The sequence below is a fragment of the Anomalospiza imberbis genome, chromosome 21, assembly GCF_031753505.1.
Source record: "Anomalospiza imberbis isolate Cuckoo-Finch-1a 21T00152 chromosome 21, ASM3175350v1, whole genome shotgun sequence".
NCBI classification, from domain to species: Eukaryota; Metazoa; Chordata; class Aves; order Passeriformes; family Viduidae; genus Anomalospiza; species Anomalospiza imberbis.
Genome location: NC_089701.1, coordinates 873,255 through 900,607, shown reverse-complemented (window position 1 = coordinate 900,607; position 27,353 = coordinate 873,255). Strand labels below are relative to the sequence as shown.

Here is a 27,353-nt window from a genome sequence, read left to right as displayed (position 1 = left end):
TGGTGTTGTTTGTTCTGTGCTGTGTAAATGTGGATGTTCGGAGGTTTCAGGCACAGGCTGGTGCTCATGTCCTTCTTGCCAGGCTCATGCCAAAGCTTGTGACATCTGGGTGGTATTGTTTTGGACTCTGGCACCCATATTGCAGTTACCTGACAACACAGAGGCGCTTTTTACCTTTTTCTGGAGCTCTTCTCTTGGTGGTCTGTGCAGTGCCCCCATGGCCTTGCACTGGTGCTCTGGTGGGTGTCATGTGGGTGTGTACAAACAGGCCTGCGTGGGCTGCGTCTTGTCTAAACTGGGGAATCATGAGACTGCTTGGCTGGCAGGATGGCCCTCTAACTTACCCCAAAAGCTGGGTGGAAACTGCCAGTTTCTCCTGCATTTGTTAGGCATGAGGTGTTTGTTCAGGGAAGCATTTCTGAAGCCTCTTTAGTTATTGTGAAAGATTTTTTTTTGTGACAGTTGCTGAAAGATGCTTCTGGGTGCTTCCTGGTGGCTGGAAGGAGTGAGCTTTGCCATCTCCTGGCTTGGACTGGGACATGTAGGTAATTGTTTGTGCAAATAGCATCCAAACAGAGCTGCTGCACAAATGGAAACCTGTTGCTTAACGGAAACACACCAGGACTGGTAGAGAAGCTGCTGGAAGTAAAAGCTCTGCATGTGCCCAGTTAGACAAGTGTTTATCTTGCACAGAAATCCTGAGCATGGCAGAGCTGAAGACCTAGCAGCCATTTCCACAGATGTTTCATTGTTGTTTCTGCTGCAAAATCTGTAGCTCATCTTTATATGCTCAAAAGGATATTTTGATATCTATGTATATTTGGAGTAAAATTTTTAAAAGCCACTCTGCCTCTGTAAGCTTTCATATTCTCTTACTTACCTACAATTATCTACATTATATCTTAGATTTTTGTTCAGGTGTTTATTGTACAATATAACATTTTACTCATAGGAAGAATAAAAATGGATCTGTAGGTATGATTGTGGGCAATGCAAGCCATGGAATGAAACAGTCATGAGGATGCAGAGAGGAAGGATGGTAGGGTACTTTTTAGCATTCTGGCTAAATTTGCCTTGTTTTGGCAATAGGAGCCATTGAGCTACAGTTTTCAGCAGTAATAGAAGAAAATGAAATGTCAAGAGAACTGAGGCTAGTCTCTAAATACAGCTGCAGGAGAAATACCTCTGCAGAAGGCAAATTTGGAGAGGATTTCTTTGTCCAAGTGTGAAACCCAAGTGCTGTTTGTGCTGCAGTCCTTTCATTGTCAGTTTTGTGTTTGTGAAGACAGTCCTCAGAGGTTTTTTTTTTGTGATTATTACTGTTACTTTTAATTTTGCTCTGTTAACTAGTGCATTGTGCAATAATTAGTCCCATGCCTTGATTCTCAGCTGTTTTTTTTTAATGAGTCTTGACAAGAGTAACCTGTGGAGAACTGCATGCTCTGTGTTACATCCCCATGGAACTGAACATGCATCTCAGTCTGGATGACTTCATAGCAGCTGTTGATTTTTGAGTAATATGGCTGTTTTTTTCTTCATAGGACTGAGCTTGCCCTAAAAGAAACCATGTCATCAGGGGGAGCTGAAGATGATATTCCTCAAGCAGAGAGAAAAACGGTGACAGACTTTTGCTACTTATTGGATAAATCTAAGCAGCTCTTCAATGGCCTAAGGTTAGTGGATTTTTGACAGTATTCCTTCAGAAAAGCCTTGGAACTCACACTGCAGTAAGTGATGCTGAAGTCAGTACAGTGAACATTTCCAACCCAAACCCAGTTTGTATGTAAGAATGTGTGTAGGAGCAGAGGTTCCAGTTAATAGTAAACTAGAATTTGGAAATCCCATGAAATTGATGTGATTATCGCTGAAATGGTGTGTTTGAAGGCCACAATTAAGGATTAGGTGTGACTGTGTGCAGTCCACAGCATGCAGATGCAAACCACTACTGTCTCTATGGAAAAAGACAGGAATGAGGAGGATTTTTCTGGGTGGGAGGAAAGGAGCAGAGGGAATATCTTTGGGGAAGAAATTTAGGAAGCGATGAACAGAAACATCAAAACCATGCCCTGTAAGTGTCTGCTGAAACAAGTGCATAATCTGAATTGTGGAGAAAGGTAAAATCTACATTTATCTACTAAGCAGCTGCAACAACAGCTGGAAAGTCCAACTGGTTTGTCTGCAGGGGAATCCACATTTGAACAGTAATATGGATATCCTGTTTATGTCAATATATGCTGAGTTAAACAGCATGTATCCAAAGCTGCTTTATTTCTAAGCTTGCTGTAGAGTCTCTTAAGTAACAGGGGTTTGAGCTCATATCTGGTTGGCAGTTCAGCCTCTTACTGCTCTCTGAGTAATGCTGTATGTTTGGACCCTTATAGCTTGCTGTTAGTCAAACACAGATGGTTAGCAAAGATGCTTTTAATTCCTCCGCCCCCCGCTATTGATAATCCTTTCATGTGCTTTAGAAGTTGATTACCAAATCCAAAACAAACATTCTGTGCTCCAAAATCTGAATGGCAAATGGGCAGTAGAGACAAGGAGTTCTTGGTGATTGCGTTTGACCCCCATGAAAGACAGTCTAAAGCAAAAGGTCTGAGATCTTGAGACCAGGATTTCCAGGACTGTATATGACATTACACTGGCTTTCTGATACATTTTGCTTGAAATTTTGGTCTGAAATGAACGCAGTTCATGTGTGGCTGTGTGCTGCTCCAGTTCAGATCAGAGAGGTGGCAGAGAATCCAGCCATTCTGTGCCTCCTTTGCCATGGAGGGTGGTAGTGCTTGTATCAGATTTCGAGATGAGAGATGGAGTTTCTCAGCATATCCATGGTACTTTCCAGAAAGAAACCTCCTTGTCCAGCTAAATGAAAAGGAAATGGAGAATACCTTTGGATGAAGTATGGCAAATAAAAATAGAGATGGGTTTAAGCAGCCAGTTCTGCTGTGTGAAAATAGGAATATTGCAGAACGGGAGCCTCTGTCCTTACTGTAACCTGGCACAGTTACTTCTTACACTTGACCACCATTTCACCTCTAAGACCTGTGATTCCAGTGGGCATAATGACAGGATAAAGCAACATTATTATTCTCAGGTATCTGCTCTGTTAGTGCTTGTTCTCTGGGGAGTTCACCTGGAAATGTCTTGGCAAGCATCCCAGTTTTCAGTCCAGTTGCTTCATAATAAATGCATTTGGTTCATGCCTGACACCTTCTGTTTTGAAGATGATGACGGCCTTTGCTGCTGTGTTTTATGCTATTCTCTTGCCCCTACCACGTTTCATAGAAAAGAAGTGATGGGGGAGGGAGAGGAGAGCAATGATTTCCTTCCCAAAACCTCCTCTGGGCACTTCAGCTACGGGGAGCTGAGCCTATAGCTGTGTTGGCAGCTGCTTAGCTGTTGCTGCTGCCAAAAATTGCAAGGGCTCAGCCTGCCACGTCTTTGTTTCAGTAGCATTTCCTTCCTCTCTTCCCAATTCAGATGCCAAATACAGCATTTGAGGAAAACATATGATGGTCTGCCAAGGTTGCTGCTCGAAAGTGTACTTTGTGCTGGTGCTCCCAGTGGTAGCATCTCCTGTGGCCATGCCTGCTAGGATAACCCAGGGGGGCTGTCTTCCTAGTGTCTCTACGCTGGGCTGTAAGTTAGAATAAACTGCTAATGAAGTATGTTGCAATGGCTCTCTTCTTCCCTTTCCCCACTCCCACTTGCTTTTTTCTTGAAGAAGGCTGGGAAGAGGGAGGCTGTAAGGAAGCAGTTTGTCATGGTGTATTGTCACTGGTATTATTTTCTTTTAAATGTTAAAAAGTGCTTAAATGTGTTCAGTATCACAAAGAAGCCTGAAACTTCATGGAATTAAAAGACTTTCAGCAACTGTATTTTAGGGAAGTGATTGTCCCTTTGTACTGGGCACTGGTGAGGCCACTTGTCCTGTTCTGGGCCCCTCATGGCAAGAGAGACACTGAGGGGCTGGAGCGTGTCCAGGGATGGGAACAAAGCTGGAGACAGGTCTGGAACACCAGGAGCAGCAGAGGGAGCTGGGGGGCTCAGCTGGAGAAAAGGAGGCTCGGGAGGTACCCTCTGTGCCACAGCACTGCTATCCCACTGCTGCTCAGGCTCTGGGAACAGGAGCCTGTAACTGCTACAAGCCCATGAACATAAAAGGAAATTGTCTCTTCTTATCACCTGTCAAAACTGTGAATGTCTTTAAAGCTTTGAATGTTAAACTTACCGTTATTGTAGCCTTCCTCTTTGAAGCGTGCTGCTGAGTCTCTAGGATTTTCTGAACCTCTTTAGTTTCCCTGTGTGACAACTTCCATGTGGCGCTGGCCAAGCACACCTCAGCACCTTTAATTGGGTTTCAGCCAGTATTATCTGGCAGCATGGCTGAAATGAACTCCTGACAGAGAATTAATTATGAGCACATAAATGGTGCTGGTCTTTGTGGAGTACAGCAAGAACTGGATAAAATTCTGGACTGTCTGTGAAATTTATCCACCAGCCACACTAGTGCAGCAAGAGAACCAGTCTTCTGTGCCCAGTGTGAGAAACCCATCATTCTAGAACATCAGAGTTTTGTCTTCATGTCCCATTTGGAATGTTTTAAAAGCCAAGGAATTAGAAATGGTTTCCACTTGTTGTTGCAGGCTATTGCACTGTCCTAAATCAAATCTCCAGTCCCTCCTCTGCATTTGGGTTAGTTTTGTTGCCCCTTTATCCTTCTTGTGGTGATGTTCAGCCAGAGCAGTGCTGAGCCAGCAGCCTGGGCTGGGCACACCCCACAGGAAAGCCTGCTGCCTTTGTCTCTGCTCACTGCTCTGGTGTCCTCCTGTAGATGTGGAAGCAGCAAAAAGTCTTGTTGTAACATCGGTCTTGAGCTCTCAAGTTGGGTGTATAATTGCTTCTGGGTCATGTATTCCCTGTCTCCTTTGGTGGGAGGAGCTGTGTTAAAAGCCCATTCTGCAATCAGCCGAGGCTTTGGGATTCTTTTGGGCTATTTCTCACCAAATAATGCACGTCCCCATGTTCTATTAAAAAAACGGTTCTATTAAAAAATGTCCTATTTTGCTTATGCATCCGTTTTCTCATGGCAAAATTTCCTGGTACATGGGAGCAGCACGTGTGATGTTCAGCACAGAGCAGTAGAGGGATGGCAGGAAGGGCAGCTCTTGTCTGCAAAAAGCTGTAGTGAAACCACAGTAATGTATTGTCATAAATGAAGTTTTATTACAGCCATGTCAGAATACTATCAAAAGAACAAGTGCTGCTGTCTGTTTCCATGGAGATCCTTCCTGTTCCCCGGGGAGCCGAGGAATCCATGGTGTTGTGCAGCTATGCCAGCTGCAATTAGGGGAGCAGACTGCAGGAGGAATATCCGTGTGGACAGGCAGCAGTGGCTGCAGACAGCAGTGCCAGACACACGGACACTGCCCTGGCAGAGGCTCCTGAAAACACCCCTCGTCTCCACACGCTCACATCTCATGCAGCGCAGCGAGTCCAGCTGGCCTTTTGTTTAGGTTATGTTAGAATGTTTAGGCTTGTGCAGAGGAAGGTGTGGAATGGGGAGGTGACAGGTGAGTGTGTTAATTAGCTCACTGATGAGGAATAGATGCATAAGCATCATCAGCCCATAATTACCTGCTTAATTCTTAGTTTGTGCAGGGACTGGTGTTTGAGAGAAGGGTGCTTTCTTGGCTTAGTGTTCTTCAAGTCAACTTGTTAATTCACTAATTCCATTAGTTAGTGCCAGGGAGCTTTGATTTTTACAGTTTAAAAAAAATGTATCCATTTTAGTGTTGTTTTGTAATTATGTTTTAATATATACTATAACATTGAATCTTGTGGATGTGCTAAATTAAATTAAATTGAGGCTCTTGCTGTGTCAAAGTCTGTGCTGTATCTTGGGTGTGTGTTTGGACAGTGCCTTAGCTTCTTTTGTTTAGCTAAAATGTTTGCATCTATTACAAAGAGAGAAGCTCTTCAATTTTGGTGAATTGTTCCTTGCAGAAAATGCTTTAAATTTGCATGTTTGTATTAAGCTGTATTTGAATGAAGATGTTGGTACCCTGAGGCACATATTTATATTCCTGTTTACTCCTTGCTACACCAACACATGTTGCAAGATTTTCAGCAGCCCATTGCAAATTTGAAGGGATTTTTTTGGTTTTTAATTTGGTAAAATCCTGCCCAGATTCCTTGGCATCTTCATGGAATATCAGTACCAAATACTGGAATGCTTTTCCAGGCTTGTAAGAGCTGTAGCTGGTAAGGGATTCATTTTCCTTGTAGTAGCTGAGCTAGGTCCCTTCAAGCTGTGTGGGAAGTACAGTTGGCTGACGAGCAGAGGAATATTAATTTCCTTTCCTACCTCGGGTGCTGTTAAAGCAATTACAGTGAGCAGGAGCAGGCCAGAGCGCTGCTCTGAAATGGTGTGTACTGCTCTGCTTCTCTGGCTCCTTCAGAGGACATGGCAAGGGTTCCTAAAGGTGGGGCTTGGTCACTACCCTCCAGGCTTGGGTGTGGAATGTGCTGCTTTTCTGTCTGCTGAAGGTGGTACATGAACCAGCACAGAGATTTGAGAGAGCATTCCTGTGGAAATAATCTTGAATCAAACAAAAGAGGATTCTGTCGTGGAGAAGCTGTTCTACATCCACTTACAGAGTTATGCACCTCCTTTGAATGAGCTTTGGTGTAGATGTGTAGGGAATGTGTGCTCAGTGGGACTCAGGGGTTTGGTCCCCTCTGTTGCATTTATTTCAAGATTCAGGTCATTCCTGGGAGATGGGAGGAGTGAGGGTTCAGAGCACAAAGGTTTAAAGGCAAAATCCTTAGGAATACATCATAGTTGTGGGGTGGAAATGCACCACAGCATGGAAATTGAGGGGAGGTAGGAGAGCAGAGCTGAACTGGGTTGACTGACTCACCTTGTAGCACTGGAGAGTGACAGGAAAAACCAGCAGTTCTCAGGTTGTGTCGTGTCACTAGCTGTGAGCGCGAGGGTGACAAATGTGGTGACGGTGTAACAGAGCCCAGCGAGTGTTAACTGTGAGCATCCATTTGCTGGCCTGCCCTGGTGAGAGTGGGGCAGTGGTTTTGTTTGTGATGTCACAGGCTCTGCTTCTGAAACACAGCTGTATCCGTTTGAAAAAGATTCTTTCCTTAATCAGTAACAATAAACATTATCAATCTATATCAACTAATTTCCATCTGCTTGTTCTTGGGTAGGGTTTTTCTGTATTATGATAGTTTAAGAGTCCAGTTTGTCTTTCTGTGCATGTAACTATAAAATTACTTCTCTTTTAGCAAAATTGTAAGATATTTTCAAACACCTCTTGCATGTAGGAATGTGATAATTTCCTATTTGGAGAGATCCAGTAACAACAGGTTTTGAGAAACTCTGGCAATCGTGGTTCTTGTAGTTCTGGGTGCAGGCAGAATTCTAAAGTATGTCAATGAATCCTGAACAGAGCAGTTCTGACTTTGACACAAACATGCTGCTGTCATGTTGGGCTGACTGGATTCTGCTTCCTAATTCTGCTTTTGTCACTGTCTCGTGCAGGGATTTACCTCAGTATGGGCAGAAGCAGTGGCAATCCTATTTTGGGCGAACATTTGATGTTTACACCAAACTCTGGAAGTTCCAACAGCAGCACCGGTAAGGAAATGTTGTAGGCAGATGTGTTGTGTGGGTTTAAGTGCAGCTTTAATCTCTGGAATGCCCAGAGCCCCAGCTAAGACTGAGATTTCACTGTGTTGTTCGAGCATGAAGGGAGGGAACAGCAGCTTCCTGCAGTGCTCACAGTCTGTTGAATTAAAATGTTGCAGAGTGTTCAGTGGGACTTTTTTAACAAACCCTTTTGCTCTACCTGAGTGTGTGGTGCTTTAATTTCTGACTGAGGAGGTGATGGATTCTGCAGAGCAGAATCTGGAATGGTGTGAAGTCTCTTGCTGCAGCGTGGGCTCTGATCCTTCACACCTTCCTCTGGCTGCGTAGCCTGAGTGTTCTCCTGGGAAGTGGTGACCTTTTGTTGTGTGTATTTTGTGCAACACACTTATGTCTGGTTCTGGCAAGTTTATGCAAGATAAATGGCCCTTGTGGGGTGTGTGTGCTGTTGGCTCTGTGAGGGGCTGCTGCCGGCAATGCTGCACCAGTAATGAAAGCTGAATTTGGCCCTGCAATGGCTCTTTGTCTTGTCTGGTGGGATGTTCTGGGAAATTTGGGAATCCTTTTAATCTTTCTTTTCTCTCTTGCGACATAGACAAGTATTGGACAATCGGTATGGGTTGAAGAGGTGGCAAATTGGGGAAATTGCTTCCAAGATTGGGCAGCTCTATTACCATTATTAGTAAGTAAGCACAGAAGAGGATTCAGTGGGCCATGCAGGGTTAGTGGCAGCTGCATGCCAAATGTCTGGATGCTCAGTCAGGAGGAATCAGTGACTGGGCTGAGTCAAGATGCCAGTTTGTGAATGAGGGCCCTGGGGACTGCATGGGGTGCTGCAGGGAAAGGCCCCCGTGAGCCCAGTGCCACATTGCTGGTCACACTGGTACTGCCCAAGGACTTCATTCCTGCCTCCAAAGTGTCTTCCAGGTGTGCTGCATTGGAATATTGTGCAAAAGTGTGATTTACAAGTTTGGGAGCTTAATGTTCCTTTAAGCTGTCCGGTGACCCATCACCCGTACGTGTGGTGCAAGATGGGCAGCTCTGATCCCATCTGAAGTGGGATCCAGGCTCTGACATCTGCCTTCCCAGAGCAGAGCCTGGCTTTCGTACGATGGCACTTGAGGAGGGAGTTCTGCCACGGATGCAGGGCATGTTTGAGGGGGCAGGAGGGGAGGGTTTGGCGTGGCTTTCCCCCTGAGGCAGGGAGCTGACGCCCTTGTTCCCCGCAGCCTGCGCACCTCCGAGACCAGCTATCTCAACGAGGCTTTCTCCTTCTACTCAGCCATCCGGCAGAGGTCCTACTACTCCCAAGTCAACAAAGAAGACAGGTATGCCTGAATGGAGGCCCTTGCTTTTTCAAGACTAGAAAGATGTGTGGAAGCAGCAAGGAGCTATAAACTGCAGGAGCACAACTAGGATAAAATCCATGTTGTTGAAGGAAGTTTCTTTTAATCCTTCTGCCACTATTGAAAAATTCAGGATAAATAAGTGCTTTGCTGTATGACTGGAAGAATATTCTGTTACCTTGTCCTGGGTTGAAGGCTATTAGCCCCAAAGTTTTGTCATTTTAAATCTTGAGCAGTATCAGTGCTGGGAGCTGGAATGCTGTGGGTGGAATATGGGTCAGCTGGGCTGGAGTAGAGGAATCTATTTGATTCTCATCAGGCCTTTCAGGGGAGCAGCAGCTCGTACTGCAGTACAGCAAGGTTTGAACAGCCAGCCTTGATATCTGACTCCCATGCCTCTGTCAAGTAAGGAGGCTGTTGCTTTCTTAAATTATTTTTTATATCCCTGTATTCAATTTTAACTAACCCTCCAAGCAGCCAGGTGGCTATTCATCACCACATGAGTTCAGTCAGAACTCTTAATCTGCAAGTGTTCAGCCCTGCTGTGGTCTTAAACTCCTCCTCTCCCTTAGCCCTGCTACCTGCCTCTGTTCTATTTTAATCTCAAATTTGGCTGTGGTGTTTTTGTTGTTGTGTCTAGGCCCGAATTAGTGGTTAAGAAGCTGCGTTACTATGCAAGGTTTATAGTGGTTTGTCTCCTGCTGAACAAGATGGATGTTGTAAAGGACCTCGTAAAGGTATGCTAGAATCAGGATAAAGGTGCTGAGGGGTGGGAGGTTGCTGATCCTTCTTTTCTAGTCTATCTGACATCCAACATAGGGGATACCTTCTGTGATTCAGACATTTAATAATGACACTTCAGGATCAAAAGGTTTCGTTGCATTGTTTGAAGAGCAAGTAAAAACATTCCAGTAGCTGCAGCCCAGACAGGGAGGTGCCCTGGCAGTGCAGCAAAGGAACAGCAAGCTGCTCCCCACAGCATATGCTTCCCAGCCCCTCTGACAGCCTCGCTGCAAGCAGTTCCTGGGCTTGACAGCTTTGTGTAGGTTGCATTGCTGTGTGTGTCACAGCTCCCTTGAACTGCAGGCTTAGCTTAGCACAGCTAAACCAGCCACGCCATCCCCTTTCTCAAGGTATTTAAAGTTACTTGCAAGCTGAAATTTGAGTCCTTGGTATCCGTAGCTTATGGTAATAACCAGTGACATAGCTGTGAGTGGGATAATTATACTTAACTCCAGATATTCTTTGCATTTGGACCCACGTAAAAGACAATTTGCATTGCCAGAACTCAGTGTAACATTGGCATTCTGTCTGCTGAAAGAGCGCGTTTTGGCTGGCATGTTAGTCAGGAGTGTGCTGCATATGTTCTCAAGGAATTTATTTATTTTTTATTCTTAAAGGCCAGAACAGCTAACCAAATATAAGGTTACTGACTGCCTGTCAGAGTCTGGTTTTAGGACTGACTGTGTCTGTCTCTGAACCGTTTGCATCAGGAGCTGTCAGATGAAATTGAAGACTACACGCATCGTTTCAATACTGAAGATCAGGTGGAGTGGAACCTGGTTCTTCAGGAAGTGGCAGCATTTATTGAGGTGAGAATACCATCCCCTGTAGTTGTTTCAGAGTTTTCTGTCTTGTTGATGGAAGTGTTGCTGTATCACCACATTTGTGAGGGAAGCAGGTGTGCCAGTGCAGGGACAGTATGCCTGTCCATGAATCACTGACACGTGTTCACAGGAATATTTAAATATTGCCAGAATGGGTGGCACTATGATCATTCACTCTTCTCCTTTACTATTCATTTCTCCAAAGGGAAGGCAAACTAAAATGATTATGACTGTAGGAATATGTAGTTTATTATTCTGCATGAATTTGTAAGGTTGTTGATGACATTTGACTCCTCAGGTAGAGCGAAGCTGAAGCAGAGTCCATGCCATTGAAGGCAGTATGCTTTTCTCTCATTGCTGCTCCTTCACGTGCTCGGCCCCTGTATTTCTTGCAGTCCCTAAGAACTTTGCTTTTCCAACTGGGAAGGCTTTACCCTCTAGCCTGCATACAAATATATAAATACATGTATGGCAAAGTAATTTAAAAAATCTGCCTCATTTGTGAAATGTTTATTGTAAGCGCCGAGACCTGTGGACTTCTCTCTGACTGCAAATCTGTATGCTTTCCTGAATTCTTGATTTATTCTGGTTGCTTTTTTTAGGCAGACCCTGTCATGGTTTTAAATGATGACAACACCATTGTAATCACCTCTAACAGGCTTTCTGAGACGGGAGCTCCGATGCTGGAGCAGGGGATGATAGTGGGACAGCTTGCTCTTGCAGATGCGCTCATTATTGGGAACTGCAACAACCAGGTAAAGGAATTCTGGGCACCTGGGTTTGCATCTTTGGAGTCCCCCCCTGTGACATCCCTTCTGATCATACAACAGAGATTCCAACAGAGGAGAACACTGAAATATTTTTGTTGTGATGGTTGCAGTGGTAGCAAGAGGAAGACAATTCTCAGAAATAAGGGCTAAAAATGGAATGTTAGCTATTAGATCTGTGGTACTGACCTCATTGTTTATATTCAACATGTCAGTTAAGTAGACACAATTGATTTTCATATACTGGATTATTTGTAACAACATTCAAGCATGGGAGACCTCTAAGATACATCCAGGAAAAGCTTGACTTGAGCTTTCACATGCCTCACTCCAGCTTGTTGTGACTTCGGTGGCAACAGGAAGAGGTTTTCAAAAGACATTCTAGGTCCCGTTTTTAGATGATAATCATAGTGAAGTTATATAAATTTCACGGCTTCTCTCTGAGCTCTTTTCAGGTAAGCAAGGGAATTATATTTAAACTACACTTCATGTGGAATTATATTTAAACTACACTTCATGTGTCTTTGTCAGATTTTTTCTGAATTGATAGTACATAGCCATTTCAGCACCTGATTAGTACACATCCCAGAGAAGCCTGTAATTTGGAAGCAGGGGTCTGCAGTGCAGTGACTTGGCCGGTAGATCAGCAACAAACAGACTTTGTCTTCTGTGAGCTCTTCTAGAAGTCATTCACAGCTCTTCAGAGATTCAGAGATGACACTGACAGGTCCCTGAGAGAGAATGGTCTCTCTGGTGTGCAGTGGAGCCGCTCAGCTGGATAATTCCAGAGAAACTCTGTTTAATGTGTATCTGGCAGAATAAACTGTGTGACGCTCTTGCAGGTCAAGTTCAGTGAACTAACAATCGACATGTTCCGAATGCTGCAAGCCCTGGAGAGGGAACCCATGAACTTGGCATCACAAATGAACAAACCCGGAATGCAGGTCAGTTCCACTTCAGTAACAAACCTGGCAACACATCTTAACTGGGATTTTTGTTTGATTGATTGCCTTTCAGTAGTGTACTCCTTCAGTATTGTCACTGTGCAGAGCACAGGTGGTGTAACTTCCACTAGAAATTAGTGAAGAGTAGCTCAAACCCATGGACTCATCAGAATACTAAGTCATCTGAAAGTTAATGTCCCTTTCAGAGAAAGCATCAAGTATTCTATCTGGGGCCAGAAGAAAATATGAAGATTTTTCATTTATTTAATTGAGATGAAGTGTGAATTTTGTCACTCATTTCTTGGATGAAACTTGAGAGAGCAAGAAAGATTTAGTTCACAGGTTTCAGTGAGGGGTAGTACAAAGTTCTGCTTTGAATACTGTGCATCTAGGTAGTAGGAAATGCAGAATGGGCAGACCATTTGTGTGAGTCCTGTGTTGGAGATGAGCATTCTAATAAATAGAAATTTAGAGGGTTATGAAACTGCTTTGGTAATATCTGGTTGTTGGGGTTTTTTGAGTAGTATTTTGTTTCTTTCTTTTAACAGGAGTCAACAGAGAAACCAGCCAGGCGGGAAAACCCCCACAAATACCTACTTTATAAACCAACTTTTAGCCAGCTATATACATTTTTAGCAGCATCATTTAAGGTTTGTGAAATCAGTGAATTTATTTGTAATAAAAAATATCCAGGACTGTTTGTGAGACTGAGTGAAATGTAGATCTCTGCTGATCTGGAGAATAGAAAAATCTTAAGAGTATTCTTTCATTTCATATCATGCCAAGCAGAAGCCAGAATCATGGAAGTGCATCAGGAGATTGTTGCTCTCAAGCACTGTACAGCTACTGAATCTCCAGTCCTGTGTCCCATTCCAACTGTAAACAAAGCTTCCCTTGTGCGTTGTTTGGGAGTTGGGGTCTGCGTGGGTCTTGGCAGCTTTTGGGTTCCGTATCTTGGAGAGCCTCAGGCCTGGATAGATAGTAGAAGAGTCTGTGTGGAAGCAGAGGCTTTCTCAGTGCTGCTTGGAGCTCTGATACCAGCCTAGAGGTTTGTGTGGACAGGAGTTCAGACATTTCATCAGGTGACACTTCTGCTCTCTTGGAGGGGGTGTCTGTGGCGGGGCAGGGCCAATCCATGCACCAAGAGCAGAGTGGAGGGGAGCCAGAAGCAGGAGTAGCACAATTACAATGGCAGTGTGTTTGTGGAGGTGATGATCGAGTATTAAAATAAACTTGTGCCTTTCTTCCCTTGCCCCTGGTCCCCTTGTTTGCATTGCAGGAGCTGCCTGCCAACAGCGTGCTGCTGATTTACCTGTCTGCCACGGGCGTGTTCCCATCAGGTCGTTCGGATAGTGAAGGTACAATAAAGGAATGCTCCCTGTCATGAACAGGGCTTGAATTCTCCTTATGTTCCAGGACAAGTGACCAAGAAAGATGTCACAAAGCTCCTTTTAAAAGACAAGTCAATTCAATTCTCCTGTCTGCTTAGTAAGATAGCCTTTATTTTCCACAAATGAAGTTCTGGTTAATTAATTAAATCTTTGTGTTTTAATTAGTGTGCATTAGCCTGAGAACTTTTTAAAGGACGCATCCAGTTTTTGATGCATCTGAAGTATTAAAAGCCTTCCAGTTTTGAAGACCACATGGCTCAGTTGATGCATCAGCACAAAGCTCATAAAATGGCTCCGTGGCACTCTGTGATTCTTTCCAATGCCCAGCACCAGGAGAACGTGGCCAGGACATGGGTGGTGAAAGGACTCAAGCAGCTGCAGGGACTGGTCTATTTGCACGCTCATTAACCTGACAATTCAAGCCCTTCTCATGATTTTTGACAATTCCCCTCACCTCACCCTCCTGTTCTTTTCAATCTAGCAGAATATTTGGATGCAGCTGCAATGTAAAAGCTGAAAACTGGTTGACTGAAGTAAACACGGTCCAAAGATTTGTTTATATAATTCAAGAAAAAAATCAAAATAACTTTTTAACATCCTAAATATTGTAAAAAAACTCATCTGTTTGAGACTTGCATTCCTTTATAAGATGCATGCTTTGTCCTCCCCAGTGCATGATTTCTGGAGCTCTCAAAATGTTAAAAGTTAAAAAAAAAATCCCTGTCAGCTTTGGACAGTGGCAGTGATTTTTTAAAAATGCTTTTAACATTTTACTTCTTGCTGCAGCTTGGTGATAGGTCCTAACTGCAGCGTGCCCTCTGAAGCCTGTGGCATGTCCCCCTCTCTGCATGTGTTGTTTCAGCTTAAGAGCTTGTGGCAGAGGCGTCGCGGCTCAGTCACTGAGGAGCTGCACAGCCAGCGCGCAGCTTTCACCCAAGGAACCCATCACAGCTGCATTCTTTTAATAAGGTGGTGTGGTCTGCACACAGTTCTGCCTTACTGAAAGGGAGAGCAGCTGCGAGTTGCGCTGTGCATCGCCTGCAAGCCGTGTGTTTGGCAGACCGTGTGAGGTGTTTGTAACAGTGCTAAATTAATGTTTGTCCTGTTCCTGATTTTGTATCCCCAAAGCTTCCCTTAAATGGAAAGGCGCCTTGTATCCAAACCTGAAAAAATTGCATTTGCTGGCCAAATGTGGGTCAGCCAAGTCTGCAAATGTATGACAGAATGAGGAAACCCTAATATTTTATTTTACTGAAGTTAGTGACATTTCATACCCATACCAATGGCAGAAATATTTCTTGGTATCTTGTAGGATTTGATATTTTTATAGCCATTGCTTTTGTGTTTGCTCTCCATCAGACATTCAGGTTGTAGCTCAGTTTTGTGAATTTAGCAGAATATTCAGCTTACAGTGGGAACACGTGTCCAGGGCGTGTGCATGTGAAAATTGTGAATTCTGACTTTGAAATCTTGAAATAACTTAGCTACAGATTTGAAATCTGGTTAAAGCTGTTTTGTCCCTTTGTCATTCTCTGAGTTCTCTCCTCTCCCCTTTGCAGTGTTAGAACTGCAAATGACAGTAGTATTTGTAGTCTTTTTGATTCATTTAGCCTTATTTTTTGATCAAATTCTGAATCTGGAATATGCAAACTCATACAGTAATTTTACAAAGGTATTGATTTTCCTGTATCAGACATGTAAAATGGGTTTTAATCTTTTATCTCTATAGTGTAATAAAAGCCAATATTGGGACAATTTACATTAATTTGTGGGTTAATAGTGAGCAATTAAATTAAAAGTTATAAAATTGCATTCCTTGCTTCTATTTGATAGATGCTGGAATTTCTAAAAAAATCATAGAAGGGAATATGCAGTTAGTGAAGTCTCCCCATTCCTCTCTTCCCTCCTTACAACTGCAGTAGTTCAGATTCCCTTACTTTTCTGGGATTCGTTGTTGCTTCCTCCCTTCCATGTAATCACTAAGTGTCTAACAGGGGTGAGGTGCCCCTGCTGATTTCAGCTTCCTTTTCCCACGTGAAGGTCCGTACGATTTCGGGGGTGTGCTGACCAACAGCAACCGGGACATCATCAATGGGGATGCCCTCCACAAGCGCAACCAGTCCTACAAGGAGATGCACTGGTGAGTGTGTGGTGCGACCTGCAGACCCACAGGAGCTTGTCTTCAGTAGAGGAAAATGCATCAACGCCTCTGGAGTCCAAACTCCTCAGTGCAGGACCTCATAATGGGGATGGCTTGAGCACTGAGAAGTGAATGTGCCGCTTTAAATGATCATTTAAACACTTCAGCCGTGCTTATGTAAGTTAATGTAAGTTCTTAATTACTGACAAACTTCAGATCAGTGGTGGATGACTTCTCCAGAAGTTAAACATCTCCCGCACTAATAAGAAGTCCCACAGCCCATTTGACAGACAAATACAGACAATAGTGCATCTGCTGTCTGAGGATGAATCTGGTGACTGGGCCATGGGAAATATGTCTGCTTTTGTCTGGCGGTGGCAACTGTGTGGCTGAAATGCTTGTGCGGTGTCAGAGCTGGGCAGCAGTTGTGGTGCTCTGAGGTGTCCCTTTCTGTTTGCAGCCTGCACCCCGGAGATCTCTACCCTTTCACCAGAAAGCCCCTGTTCATCATCGTGGATTCTTCCAACAGCGTCGCCTACAAGGTAAGGCCCTTGGAGGCAGTTCCTCCTGTGGTAGGATACAGTGCCAACCCCTAGTTAGCTTACACTTTTAACAGGCTATTTTTTTAAACAGTTTGTATTCAGTCTTTCTTTTCTTTTGAGGTTGTGCATGCTAGTCAGGATCTGACCCTATGAATAGGAACAAGAAGGAGAAGCACATGAACAGCCGCTCATTGGAAAGTAATAAATCCTCCTGGAGGGAAAAAAGGTTCAAGATTTCCAAGGTCTCTGGTGGGAGGTTTACTTTTATTTTATACCAAAGACAAATCTCGGTGTGTGTGCATGGGGGAGGGAGATAACTAATGTGCTTTTCTTTTTTCCAGTCATCCAACATTCAGTTGCTTTTAAGCAACAGAAAGGAATCAAAGCATTGAGCCTGATCTTAAAAAACACGGGGTGTCTGTGTCTGAAAAGTGTCTGAACCAAGCAAGTAACAAGCCTCAAATTAGCATCCAGTGTTACTGTAGAGTGGTGTTTGCTTGGACACTGAGCCTCCTTCCTAGGGTGCTCTGGACTTACGGTAGAATTGCTCCATGCCAAATCACCTCTGGGAGTCTGCAGGTCGGGTAACACAGAGGCAGGCGTTGCACTTGTGCTGGCCAGTTGAATCTGGAGAGCATTACACATGTATTTCATTCATGGATGGGGTAGTAGGAATGTGCTGTATCTGGGGAAAGTGCCACTTGTGTGTTCCTTTTTATAGCTCCATTATGTGCAGTGAGGGAAGGGAGCATCCACAGCTGCGTTTCGGAGGAGGAACAGGGACGTCTAGTGGCCAGAGGAACTTGTGCCTTGTTCAGTGTCCACAGGCTGTGCTGTTTGTTTTGAAGGCATGTGTTGGCCAAGGAGAGGTACTAAATCAGTGGTCAGTGTGAGTCAGGGTAGTTCTGTATTGAGCCAGGGAACTCCTGCCTGGCAGCCAGATAAGGATCTGGCCTCTCTGTTGGCTCTTTGGTTTGTTGTAGCATAATGTAGCTCAGAGGGCTTTTTAAACACCGGTTTATTTAAGTTCACTGCACTGGTTTCAGAACAAATCTGCTTTTTATTTAATTCCCTTCCCCATTTAAATGGAGAGAAACACAATTGGAATTATTTACTTGTCTTTCTGAGAAAGTGAGCATTTGGAAGGGATTTATTTCCCTATGCTCTTTCCTTGCATTCATTGCAGTATAACATCAGGAGGATTGGTTTTCTTGCAGGGGAAAAAGGTATGGCTTGTGTTTGGTTTTTGGTTTGGTTTTGGTTTTTGTACCACCTTCCTCTCTACTAGAATTCTTAAAAGATGTCAAGTGGATCAGCTCTCTAAGAGAGCAAAGGATTCCAGCTCTGGACAGATTGGGGATCTGCGTAAAGCTTAGAGCAAAGGACCTGTTTGGGGCAATGGATTTCTGCATGTAGATTTGTAGGTCTTGTGAGAATAATATCAAGTGTTTACAGTAGAATTTGCTTTTTGTATTGCATTTAAATTTGATAATTAAGTTTTATGTTTTGTGGGCACACAGTAAGCAACTCTGTAACCTCCACTGGGTTTCTTTTCCTTGTTCTGTAGTGGGCCGACAGGAGTGTAAAACCCACCAGTCTGTTTAGCACAGCTGGTGGAGAGCATCCAGCTCTGTCTGTGTGGAAGGAGCACAGAAATGTGAGCTTTGGGAGTATTTCAGGACAGGATTATAGAAGTGACTGTGAGGAGCACTGACCCAGATCAGAACAGTGTGGGCAAAACTGCAAGGAACCTAAAAAGAAATAGATTCAGCATTTCAGAAGTGACATTCACCTTCCCCATCTCTTGCCACTGAACACAGGCAGGCGTGTGAGGGGACTGGTTTAGGTGTCTTGCTTTGTTTTCCAGTGAAGGTCCATGGCAGAGCTCTCAAGGTCAGTGTTTCCAGCCCTCGTACACTCCTGCCCGTGGTTGTGCTGGGGTCCTTGTCCCCAGAGTGCCCTGACAGAGCTGTCCTGTGGCTGTGTCCCGGTGGGCTGGGAGGTGTCTGCAGGCTAAGTGCTGCCATGAACAAAGAGGTTCTGTGCTACCGTGTGAGGAATTGAAGTCAATACTGACTTTTTTCCCTGTGGCTGCTCTGATCCTTCCTGATAGGACAGGAGCTATCCTGACATTTAAATGTCACTGCCAGCAGTAGCGGCAGGAACAGCAAATGCTCACACATCCTTTTCTGCAGCCCCTTCCTGCTCTGCTGCACGCATCCCCATCCTCTCCCTCTCTCTGGAGGACTTAAATGGTGATGACTGAAAGTAAGTCCTGCCAGGAAGTGCCTTGCCAGTTTGTCAAATCAGCGGCTCTTGAAGAGCTTCCTCCCTTGTATATTTAGCTGAAAGTGGAAGATAACTGCAAATCGAGCATATCTGCTGAAAGCCGTGAATTTTTTTTTTAACACTTCCATTTAAATATAGCTGTCTGTGTGTTCTTGAAGGTTACCACTGCATATGTGGATGAAATAATATTTTTAAATCAATATCTTCCTGTAGCTGTGGTTGTCTAGGATCATGGTAAAATGCAAAGTCTTCAAACCAAACCAAACCAAAAGCTCCAGCCAGTGGGAACGCAAGGCCTTTGTCAGTGATGTGGTATAAATACTTAGCTTAGCAAAGCTTAAATGTGAAGTGACTTCTTTAGGAGATGATGGGCATTCCTTTCTTGGAAGGAGATGTACATGGCATGTGTTGTAAAAATCAGCAATACTTCTGTTGGAAACCTTGAACACTGAAGTAAAAAACCAGTCAGTTGTGAAACAAAATGGAGTTTATTGTTTTTGGAGTTGTCCATGCACTGAAGGGTAGGGCATTGCATATCCAGACCTCCTGTTGACATCTGGATTGCAGGGCAGGTTCTCCTGGCTTAACCTCTGCTGGGACAGAGTCCAGAGTGCTCTCGCCAGTGCCTGAGGCCCACAGGTGACCCAGGGGTGCTCTTGGCCCTTGGACTGCAGGGCTGTTCTCACTGGTGGCGTGGCTGCTTTGCTCTGTAACTGAGTGACACACGCTGGAATTAATTAAACGTGGCAGTCTGCCCATGGTGCTGAGAATACGAATTACTGGAGAAGGTACAGCCTTGCCAGCGTGTGCACAATTCAAACCAGCAGTGTCTGGGGTGACTCCTGGAGGTTGACATGTTTCTTTCACCAGTTCCTGGGCTGGCCTATTGTTACTGTCTGCAAGAGCGTTGTCTTTGTTTCTTCCTTAGAGACCAAACCTTAGCGTCCAGCATTATCAGTCTTCCCTGGGCTCCTAATGAGCTAGAGGGGTTTCTAGCACTACTCAGCACTCTGTCAGAGATGGGAAATGTTTTATTTTGATTAGATTAGATTTCTGTCCCTAGTATTTAGCAGATTTAGATAAAATTAATTCTGTAAAACTAATATAGCTGAAATATACTGCCTGGAAGGGAAAATTCATTTGAATTATACAGTTGCCCAAAGGAATTTAAAAAATAGCTTTTTGAGGATTCTTCACAAACAAATGCTTGTGGTGTTGTATGCCTTACACTTGTAAACCGCAGTTTAAAGAACCCGATCTGCAGATGTGTTTGTGGCACTCGCTTGCTCTGGGTTTGAGTCTGTGCCCTGAAGGGTGCAGGCACAATCACATTTTCTATAGCTTTGCAAGCCTTCGGTTTAAGAAAGCTGTTCTGGTGACAGCTGATGAGGTTGTGTGCATGATTTTTGGCTTTTTTCCCTTTGTGATAATTGTTTGCCACCAGACAGATACACAGCAGGACTGTTATCAGGTAAATATTGCTGAAAGTGGGCAGTGGGGTGTTTCGGGTTCTGGAGAAATTCATGTGCAGTTGGACACTTTGGCAACATTTAAGGTGCTGGTGAAAGGGGCATGAAATGAGTGTTGCAAAATGAGCGTTCAGTACAGCAGATGTTAAGGTTGTGACATATTTGCTTTAAAGGAAACTTACTTTAAAACTTCTCTCTGGGCCCTCCTGTTTCATCAGACATAGCTCTTCCTGCTAGAAAGAAAAGGGGAAAGAAATGGTTTTGACTGGTCAGTTCAGCTGGTGTTGAGGGAAGATGCTAAACCCAATTGCTTTCACTTTTAATGCAGAACATGATGTTTTTATTTTCAAGTAATATGTTACTACTGAAAGCCATATTTCCATGAAATTAGTGTCTGCCATCAGTAGCAATGAAATGAGAGAATTGTAATTAATTTAAAATGTAGTTGGTTATATTCCTTCTGTGCTGTGGTCTCTGAGTAAGTGAACTTATCAGGCTCATTGCCAGTGCTGAGCTGTGTGAGGGGCTTTAGTGTCTTCTGTCATTAATGTGATTTGTACCGTTGACTTGCTGAATATTCAAGGCAAGCAAAGTGACCATCAACACTTCAAAATTCTTATCTGTTACAGAATTTCACAAACTTATTTGGACAGCCATTGGTGTGCTTGCTTTCTCCAACAGCATATCCAAAAGCATTACAAGGTATGTGCAGTATTGCATTTCCCAACAAGCTGCAGTTGCATCCTGTGTCTGTCCCAAACAGAACTTGGATTCCTCAGGAAAAGACAGCTTTTCACTACTGTGTAGTGAACCCCTAAATCAGGCAACAGTCCCTGAAGTAGTCTGATAAAGTTTAGCTAGTGTACGTGGTAAAGGATTTGTTCCAAAGCTGGTGACATTTCTACAGCTGGCTCCAACAAGAGCTGGGAGCAAAGGCTCTCCTGCACGGAGGCTGAGGCAGTGGCCAGCCCAGCGTGGGCGATGGTGGTTGTTACAACTCTGGGCAGCGTTACTGCTCCCAGAAAGGGAGCAGAGTCAGTTTAGGTGCCTTGGTGTTAATGCACGTCTCCAGCAAGCCTTTACTGCCAGTCACTGATCAGGGCTGCGCGAGAGAAGGTGTAACTAACACACAGGAGTAGCTCCTCTGTGACGGAATTTAGCGGGTGAGCGACTTCGTTGTGTGGCAGGGACAGCGTTTCTGTTTCATGTGCCAAATGTATCCCTTTGTCTATTGATTTATTTTCCCTTTTAGATCAGTCTCAGCGGGGTAGCCTCTTCACACTCTTTCTGAACAATCCGTTAATGGCATTCCTGTTTGTCTCTGGATTATCAAGCATGCGCCGAGGATTGTGGGAGAAGTGTCAGGATTACCTCCGAAAAATCAACCGGGACATTGCCCAGCTGCTGACCCACTCCCGATCCATAGGTACGGCCTGGCCAGGCCCAGCCCGGCCTTTCGGGGGGGTTTGAGCCTTTCTAAACTGAGCTTTCTTTGCCTTCTGTACAGATCAGTCCTTTCTTCAGTTTTTTGGGGATGAATTTCTTCGCTTGCTTCTCACAAGATTTATCTTCTGTTCGGCTACTATGAGGATGCACAAAATCTTCCGGGTACGCAGGGATGTCCGTGCCTTTGTGGGAACTCCAGGGCCTGTAGAAGTGCCCTGGTCAGGTGGGAGGCTCCAGGGTGACCTCAGAAAGGGGACTGATGCTCACAAGCTGTTCCTGCAGCTTGCACCGAGGCTGTGCCTTTGTGTCTCTCCAAAGGCACGGAGCCTTTGGCTTGCAGGAGCCTCATCCCGCACATAACACAGCAGGCACACTCCAGTTCAATTATGTCACTCTGGACAGCCTTGTCTGCTAGAAAAAATCCTTTTTATAACTTAAGATTATTATTTCTACACAACCAAAAAGGTATAGAACAAGAATATAAGAGGAAGTTGGGAGGAGTGGGTCAGTATTTCTGGAATGTGTTCATGGGAATGGGTTTTGAAAGGTCTTTGAAGTGTAAATGAATACACTAAATAGGAAGATGGTATTTTGCCTCCCTGTTGGTTAAAGCTGTGCCAGCAGAGAAGCCTGCTCTGGATCTACACCATTTTATGTGAGTGTTGGCATATAAACTGCCTGCTCCATTTTAAATACTGCAGGGGAAAATGGGACTGGAGCATTGAAAGGTGCAGGATTTGGTTGTGGAACTGCAGATGTCCAGCAGCTCTCCAAGCCTAAGTCATCTACCTGGGCTGCTCTGATACCAGGGAAAAGAAGTAGGTCTGTGTCAGTGGGGAGAGATTTGCCCCCAGTGTCTTAGATATTTGTTTTAGGATGAGATGAATCTCCCACTGGAGATACTTACATGTCTGTAATTACAAGAACTGAACTCCAGCCTAGTAGGTAAGTACAGGTGAATATTTTTTGTCTCTTTTAGTGTTTTTTTTTTTTTTTTTCTGCAAAGCCTCAGTGAACACACCAATAACTACCTGAGGTGAACAGGCATTTATATTGCCACTGTGACCATCTCTGAATCAATGGAAAGAGAAAACCGAAAATTCTAGAATGTTTTCTGTCTCTGAGCCATACTGAATAGATTAGGATGAAATTGGCCTTTTGCAGTCTTCTTCCTGGGGGGTGTGAGAGAAATGAGTGTCTGATTCTCTTTGTTTTCACTGTCATCTAGCAGGAGACTCGAAATTATCCCGAATCTTATCCTCAGCTGCCAAGAGATGAAACGGTGGAGAACCCTCACCTCCAAAAGCACATTTTGGAGCTGGCTTCCATACTGGATGTTAGGAATGTTTTCCTGGAAAACACACTCGATGACTATTAAAAGAAACTGTCTTACTGCAAAGGGGATTCCCTGGCCACAGATTTTGAATGGTGCAGTTTTATAATGTGAAAATCATAAAAGGAAGTACTTGATTTTATTTTTAAATTTAGGACCATTATTTTAAAAAGTAATAATAGACAGCTGTTAGTTGAGCTGTTCCATTCTGTATGGGGTCAATTTTATAAGCAGAAGTTTTCATGTCTTTTAAATGTTAAACTAAAGAATCACTAGAGGTTTATTTCTGGTCTTGTGGCTGTCAACCACATTTCCAACAGCTGATCCTAAGCATAGAAGTATTATTGGTTACCTTTAGCCCACATTTGTGGAAATCCTTTATTTTTATACAATTTTAAGAAATTGGAAAGAAAAAAATCAACAGAAAAAACCCAATATTTTATCCCCAAAGAGTTTGGATTTGAAATGGTAAAGATGGAACCACACAGTGCAAACCAACAATAGCAATAACACAGATTCCTTCATAACAAATATATTTTTTCATTCTTAGGCAAGTGAGGAGACAAAACTGTGGGCAGTTAAGTTGCATTTGGAGCAGTGTTTTGAAGGGAATTTGTAAAGATACTTAATGCTCCCTGTAAGTTTGACGCAGCAGTTTTCTGCGTGGACTGTGTGCTGCTGGCCAAGGACCTGGTCGGGCAGGTGGTCCGTAGTGAACAAACTGCAAACCCTGACAGCCAGCCCCCACCTCTCACTGTCATGTGGGCTGTCCCGCCACAGGAGGAGGGGGCATTCTTCAGTTTGAGGTACTTTGAGAAATCCCAGCATTTCCAGCAGGTGTTACCCCTCCTCTCCGTGTGTGGATGGAATGTGTGGCTCCCACAGCGTGACCACTCCCTGGCAGGAGCTGAGAGGATGTCCTGTACCAGCCCCTCCCGTCCCTCGTGTGTCTGGCCCTGCTGTGCCACAGCCCCGTGCCCCGGGAGAGGTGCCGATGTTCCCCTTGCAGGTGAAGCCATCGGGAGCTGCCAGGACCCCTGGATGTTTTGCATGTCCCCCCCATGGCTCGGTCCTGCCCTGGAACCAGGAGCAGCGAGGGGCTGTAGCTGCGGCAGCACCACTGGCTCCCCAGCCCAGGAGCTCGGGTGGGTGGATGGGTGTCTGCAGGAGGACAGTGGCCTTGGGGAGGGGGCTGGCTGGAGAAGGCTCTTGTGGCTGCTGGGAAGAGGGCTGGCTGGCTCATTTGGGACTGCACTGCCTGCCCTGCAGGGCTAGAGGAGCTCTGGCAGCTCCTGGCAGTGCAGGGTGAGCAAGGATGAGGGAATGGAGATGCTTTATTAAATGAAATAGCCAATTATCACTGTTCCATGGGCTGCTAGAAAAGAAGTGAGAGTGACAGGTCCTTTTTGTTTTAGCCCAGCCATGCCTCTGTGCTTAGGTGGAAACAGTGCAGAACTTGGTGACTGTTGTAGTGTCATGGCAGTCCTGGGTGCAGAGCATCACCCCGGGTGTGATCTGGTCAGCCAGAACGGCACTGGTGGATCCATTCTGCTGAGGGAGCACAGTGTGGAACAGCAGGAACGGCTGCTGGGGAGTGTAGCTGGGCAGTTTGCATGAAGGTTCTTTGTAGCTGGGCTGAAGCTTGCACCCTCCATTCTTTATTTCCCAAGTGTACAAAATCCTGTGAATGCTTGTGTTTGTCCTAAGCCGTCGTGAAGCTGGTACATTGGGACCCCCCCTTGGTGCTGCTCTTTGGACTCTGGCAGGACTTCCTTTCCTGGGCTGTGGAGTCTGTTCTGACGAGTGTGTGTTCGTGTGTGTGCACGTGTGTGCTCGGCGTTTGTGTGTGTATGTACAGTACACACATCTACTGGCTGGTGTAAATTGTAAATATGTACATATGTATAGGCACCTGTATATGTATTAAAAAGAATGAACCACTACAATGTCTATATACAAAATTTATATATACACACATACGCCATGTTGGGTGGATTCCACAAGGTGCTGCAGATCATTTGTGGTTGTACTAAAGGTTACGGCTCTTCTGTCACTGTAACTTGCTGTTTCCAGGGACTTACCCTTGGACCTTGAAGTAATTGATAACTGATTCCAGGTGCAGGAGCCCTTAGTTAGCCAGGGGAATGGGTACCCCTGTCTGTATTGCAGTGATAAGATCCATGTATTTCCTGTGAAGCTGATCCTGGCCTTTCTGCCTGGTAGGAGGTCCCCAGTTACTGAAACGTGGGATTGTATGTGGAGGCTAAAGATGCAGGAAGCCTTTAATGCAGCAGCAAGTGACAGGCAGGTTATCTGTTGCCCTGCCTGCTGTTCCTCTACCAGCAGCGTTCAGCTTGCATGGAAAAAGGGAATTGAGTTTTCCCAGCTCACTGCCTTCCAGCCAAATGCTTTTGCTTTGCTTTAGCTTTTGCTTTGATAAAGCTATTCCTTTTTTGGTTCCATCTCTATGGAAAAGAAAAGAGTATGCTGTTTCCAAGCATAGGAGTGATGATGATGATGATGATGATGATTCCACTCGTGTGGGCTGGTGAACCTCTGGGACACTGCCTGTGAACTGACTGGGAAAGCCTTGGTGGTCCTCACCTTTGTTTAGCCAGGCTGAAGTGGGGAGTCCTTGCTTGTGACCTGAGAGGCTTCTACCATTTGCAGCCCTTCGAGGAAGTTCTGTTTGCTTTTTGCCAAGGTAGATCTCGTCAGAGAAGAATGCACTTTTTAAAAGAAGAAGCTGGAATGTAGGAGGAGAATTTAGGCCTTGGAAGTTAGTTCAGAAGTTGAACTTGGCAGCAGTGACTGTCCAAGTCAAAAATTAATTCTTGAGGTTCCTAATTCTCCTCTTGCCCGCTGATCTTTGTTAGAAGGTCCAGTGCTGGGACGTTCAAAGATAAAGATTTCACTCCTGTTGTGTTGGGAGGAGTATGGAATTGTACTGTGGAAGCAGAGGGCTCATACCCTCTGCTCTAGCTGTAGCTAGGACCAGTGTCTGCTTTTGGATTTTGAGCCAGCCCCTTCTTTCCCACCCAAAGAACTGCTTTCAAGATGAAAATGTTGATATTTTCCCCTCCAAGTAAAAGCTTGTCTTGTTTGAACTAAGTCATTCTAAACTTGTGCTACTTTGTGCTCTGTGCTATGGTCGTAGGTACCTCTCGGTGTATGCTTGTGTGTACTGAAGAAAATCTGGTTTCTGTATCTCACAGTCCTCAGTGTGGAAGCGAAGCAAAGACTGAACCATTTTTAAGTGAGAAGAGAACAAATCCTTTTCTTCTCAGGCCTGATGCCTTCCCTCTTGTCTCGCTCTCCCTTTCTCCATGTATCTTTATTGCTTATATTAGCAGAGAAGACTTGCCAGCACCAGGCAATGCCAAATTAAAGGGGTAAATTCTGCATGTAAAACATTGAGAGGACAAGGTGAACTGGACCAGCTGTGTCCTTACAGGACTGCTCCTGCCTGGCTCCCTACTCCCTGCATGTGGTGTGCTCAGATGAATCCTGCTCCCACAGTAGGTTTGTGCTCCTGCTCAAATTGGCTTTGGAACATCTCACCAAAGTTACTGCTGTTGCCTTTTCCCCCCTTTGACTTCTCAAAATAACAGTGATAGGGCAATGCAGGGTTATGAGTCTTTAATGCTCTGGTTTTTAATTCCTCTTGGGATGTGATGTGTCATTTTGCTTTGTGCACCAGCTAAATGGAGCACTAACTTCCATGAGCTGCGCAAACAGGACTTGCTCCCTGGAGTGCTGTCTTGAGAAGTTTCAGGACCTTTTTGTGAGTAGTTCATCAAAATAATGTCTGTCAAGTCATGACTGACTAAACCCCTCAAGACTGTTCCCCAGGGAGATGTGCCAAGATGTCTTTAAAGGATCATAGGAAATAGATGGGGGCAACAGGAAATCTGGCTTCAATTAATCATCTTCAAAAGCTGCAATTCGAGTAGCTCTGGTCAGGCTTCTCCCCTAAGGATGGGATGGGAGTGCTGGCATGAGTTAGGAAGCACCTCCCCTGCCTCACTGCCTCCCGTGTCCTGTAACCATGCTGTGCTGCAAGTCTGCTCTTCCCAAAGCTAGAAATCTTGGAATCTGTCTGAACAACTGTTTTGTCTTGAGGTTTCTTTTGTAAAAGCTTTACCTGTGTTTGATTCCTCAGTAAGTGTCCGAGTGCAGCTCAGAGGTGCAGCAGCGGCCAAGCCTCACTCAGCCCTGGTGGTGCTGGGAGCTGCTCTGGAGGCTGTGGCTGCTCCTGGGGCTGACGGAGCTCTGCAGGCGGGAACAAGGGAACAAAATTTCATACAGAGAGCTGAAAACTGCTCTGTGTGCCTCGTAAGTCAGACTGGACACAGCAGTAAACTCTCCAGAGCAGATGATACACTCTTGAAGGGGCTCTATGATATCTCTGAC

General features: G+C 44.8%; 1 protein-coding gene across 9 annotated transcripts in view; it reads left to right on the top strand.

Moving 5' to 3' along the window:
* The window catches only part of SCAI (suppressor of cancer cell invasion), a 35,609-nt gene extending 9,894 nt beyond the window's left edge, over nt 1-25,715 (top strand). For 7 of the 9 annotated variants that reach the window (XM_068210894.1, XM_068210896.1, XM_068210892.1 and 4 more), the window contains 16 exons: nt 1,542-1,673; nt 7,562-7,657; nt 8,262-8,348; nt 8,896-8,994; nt 9,653-9,749; nt 10,506-10,604; nt 11,222-11,374; nt 12,229-12,330; nt 12,879-12,980; nt 13,610-13,688; nt 15,762-15,861; nt 16,322-16,403; nt 20,791-20,863; nt 21,414-21,587; nt 21,669-21,769; nt 22,836-25,715. In XM_068210894.1, coding sequence (XP_068066995.1) covers nt 1,542-1,673; nt 7,562-7,657; nt 8,262-8,348; nt 8,896-8,994; nt 9,653-9,749; nt 10,506-10,604; nt 11,222-11,374; nt 12,229-12,330; nt 12,879-12,980; nt 13,610-13,688; nt 15,762-15,861; nt 16,322-16,403; nt 20,791-20,863; nt 21,414-21,587; nt 21,669-21,769; nt 22,836-22,985 — 1,726 coding nt within the window. In that variant the 3' untranslated portion in view covers nt 22,986-25,715. The remainder of the gene's footprint in view (nt 1-1,541; nt 1,674-7,561; nt 7,658-8,261; nt 8,349-8,895; nt 8,995-9,652; nt 9,750-10,505; nt 10,605-11,221; nt 11,375-12,228; nt 12,331-12,878; nt 12,981-13,609; nt 13,689-15,761; nt 15,862-16,321; nt 16,404-20,790; nt 20,864-21,413; nt 21,588-21,668; nt 21,770-22,835) is intronic. The other 2 variants (XM_068210889.1, XM_068210890.1) reach the window with 2 other exon arrangements.
* The last annotated feature ends 1,638 nt before the right edge of the window (nt 25,716-27,353 follow it).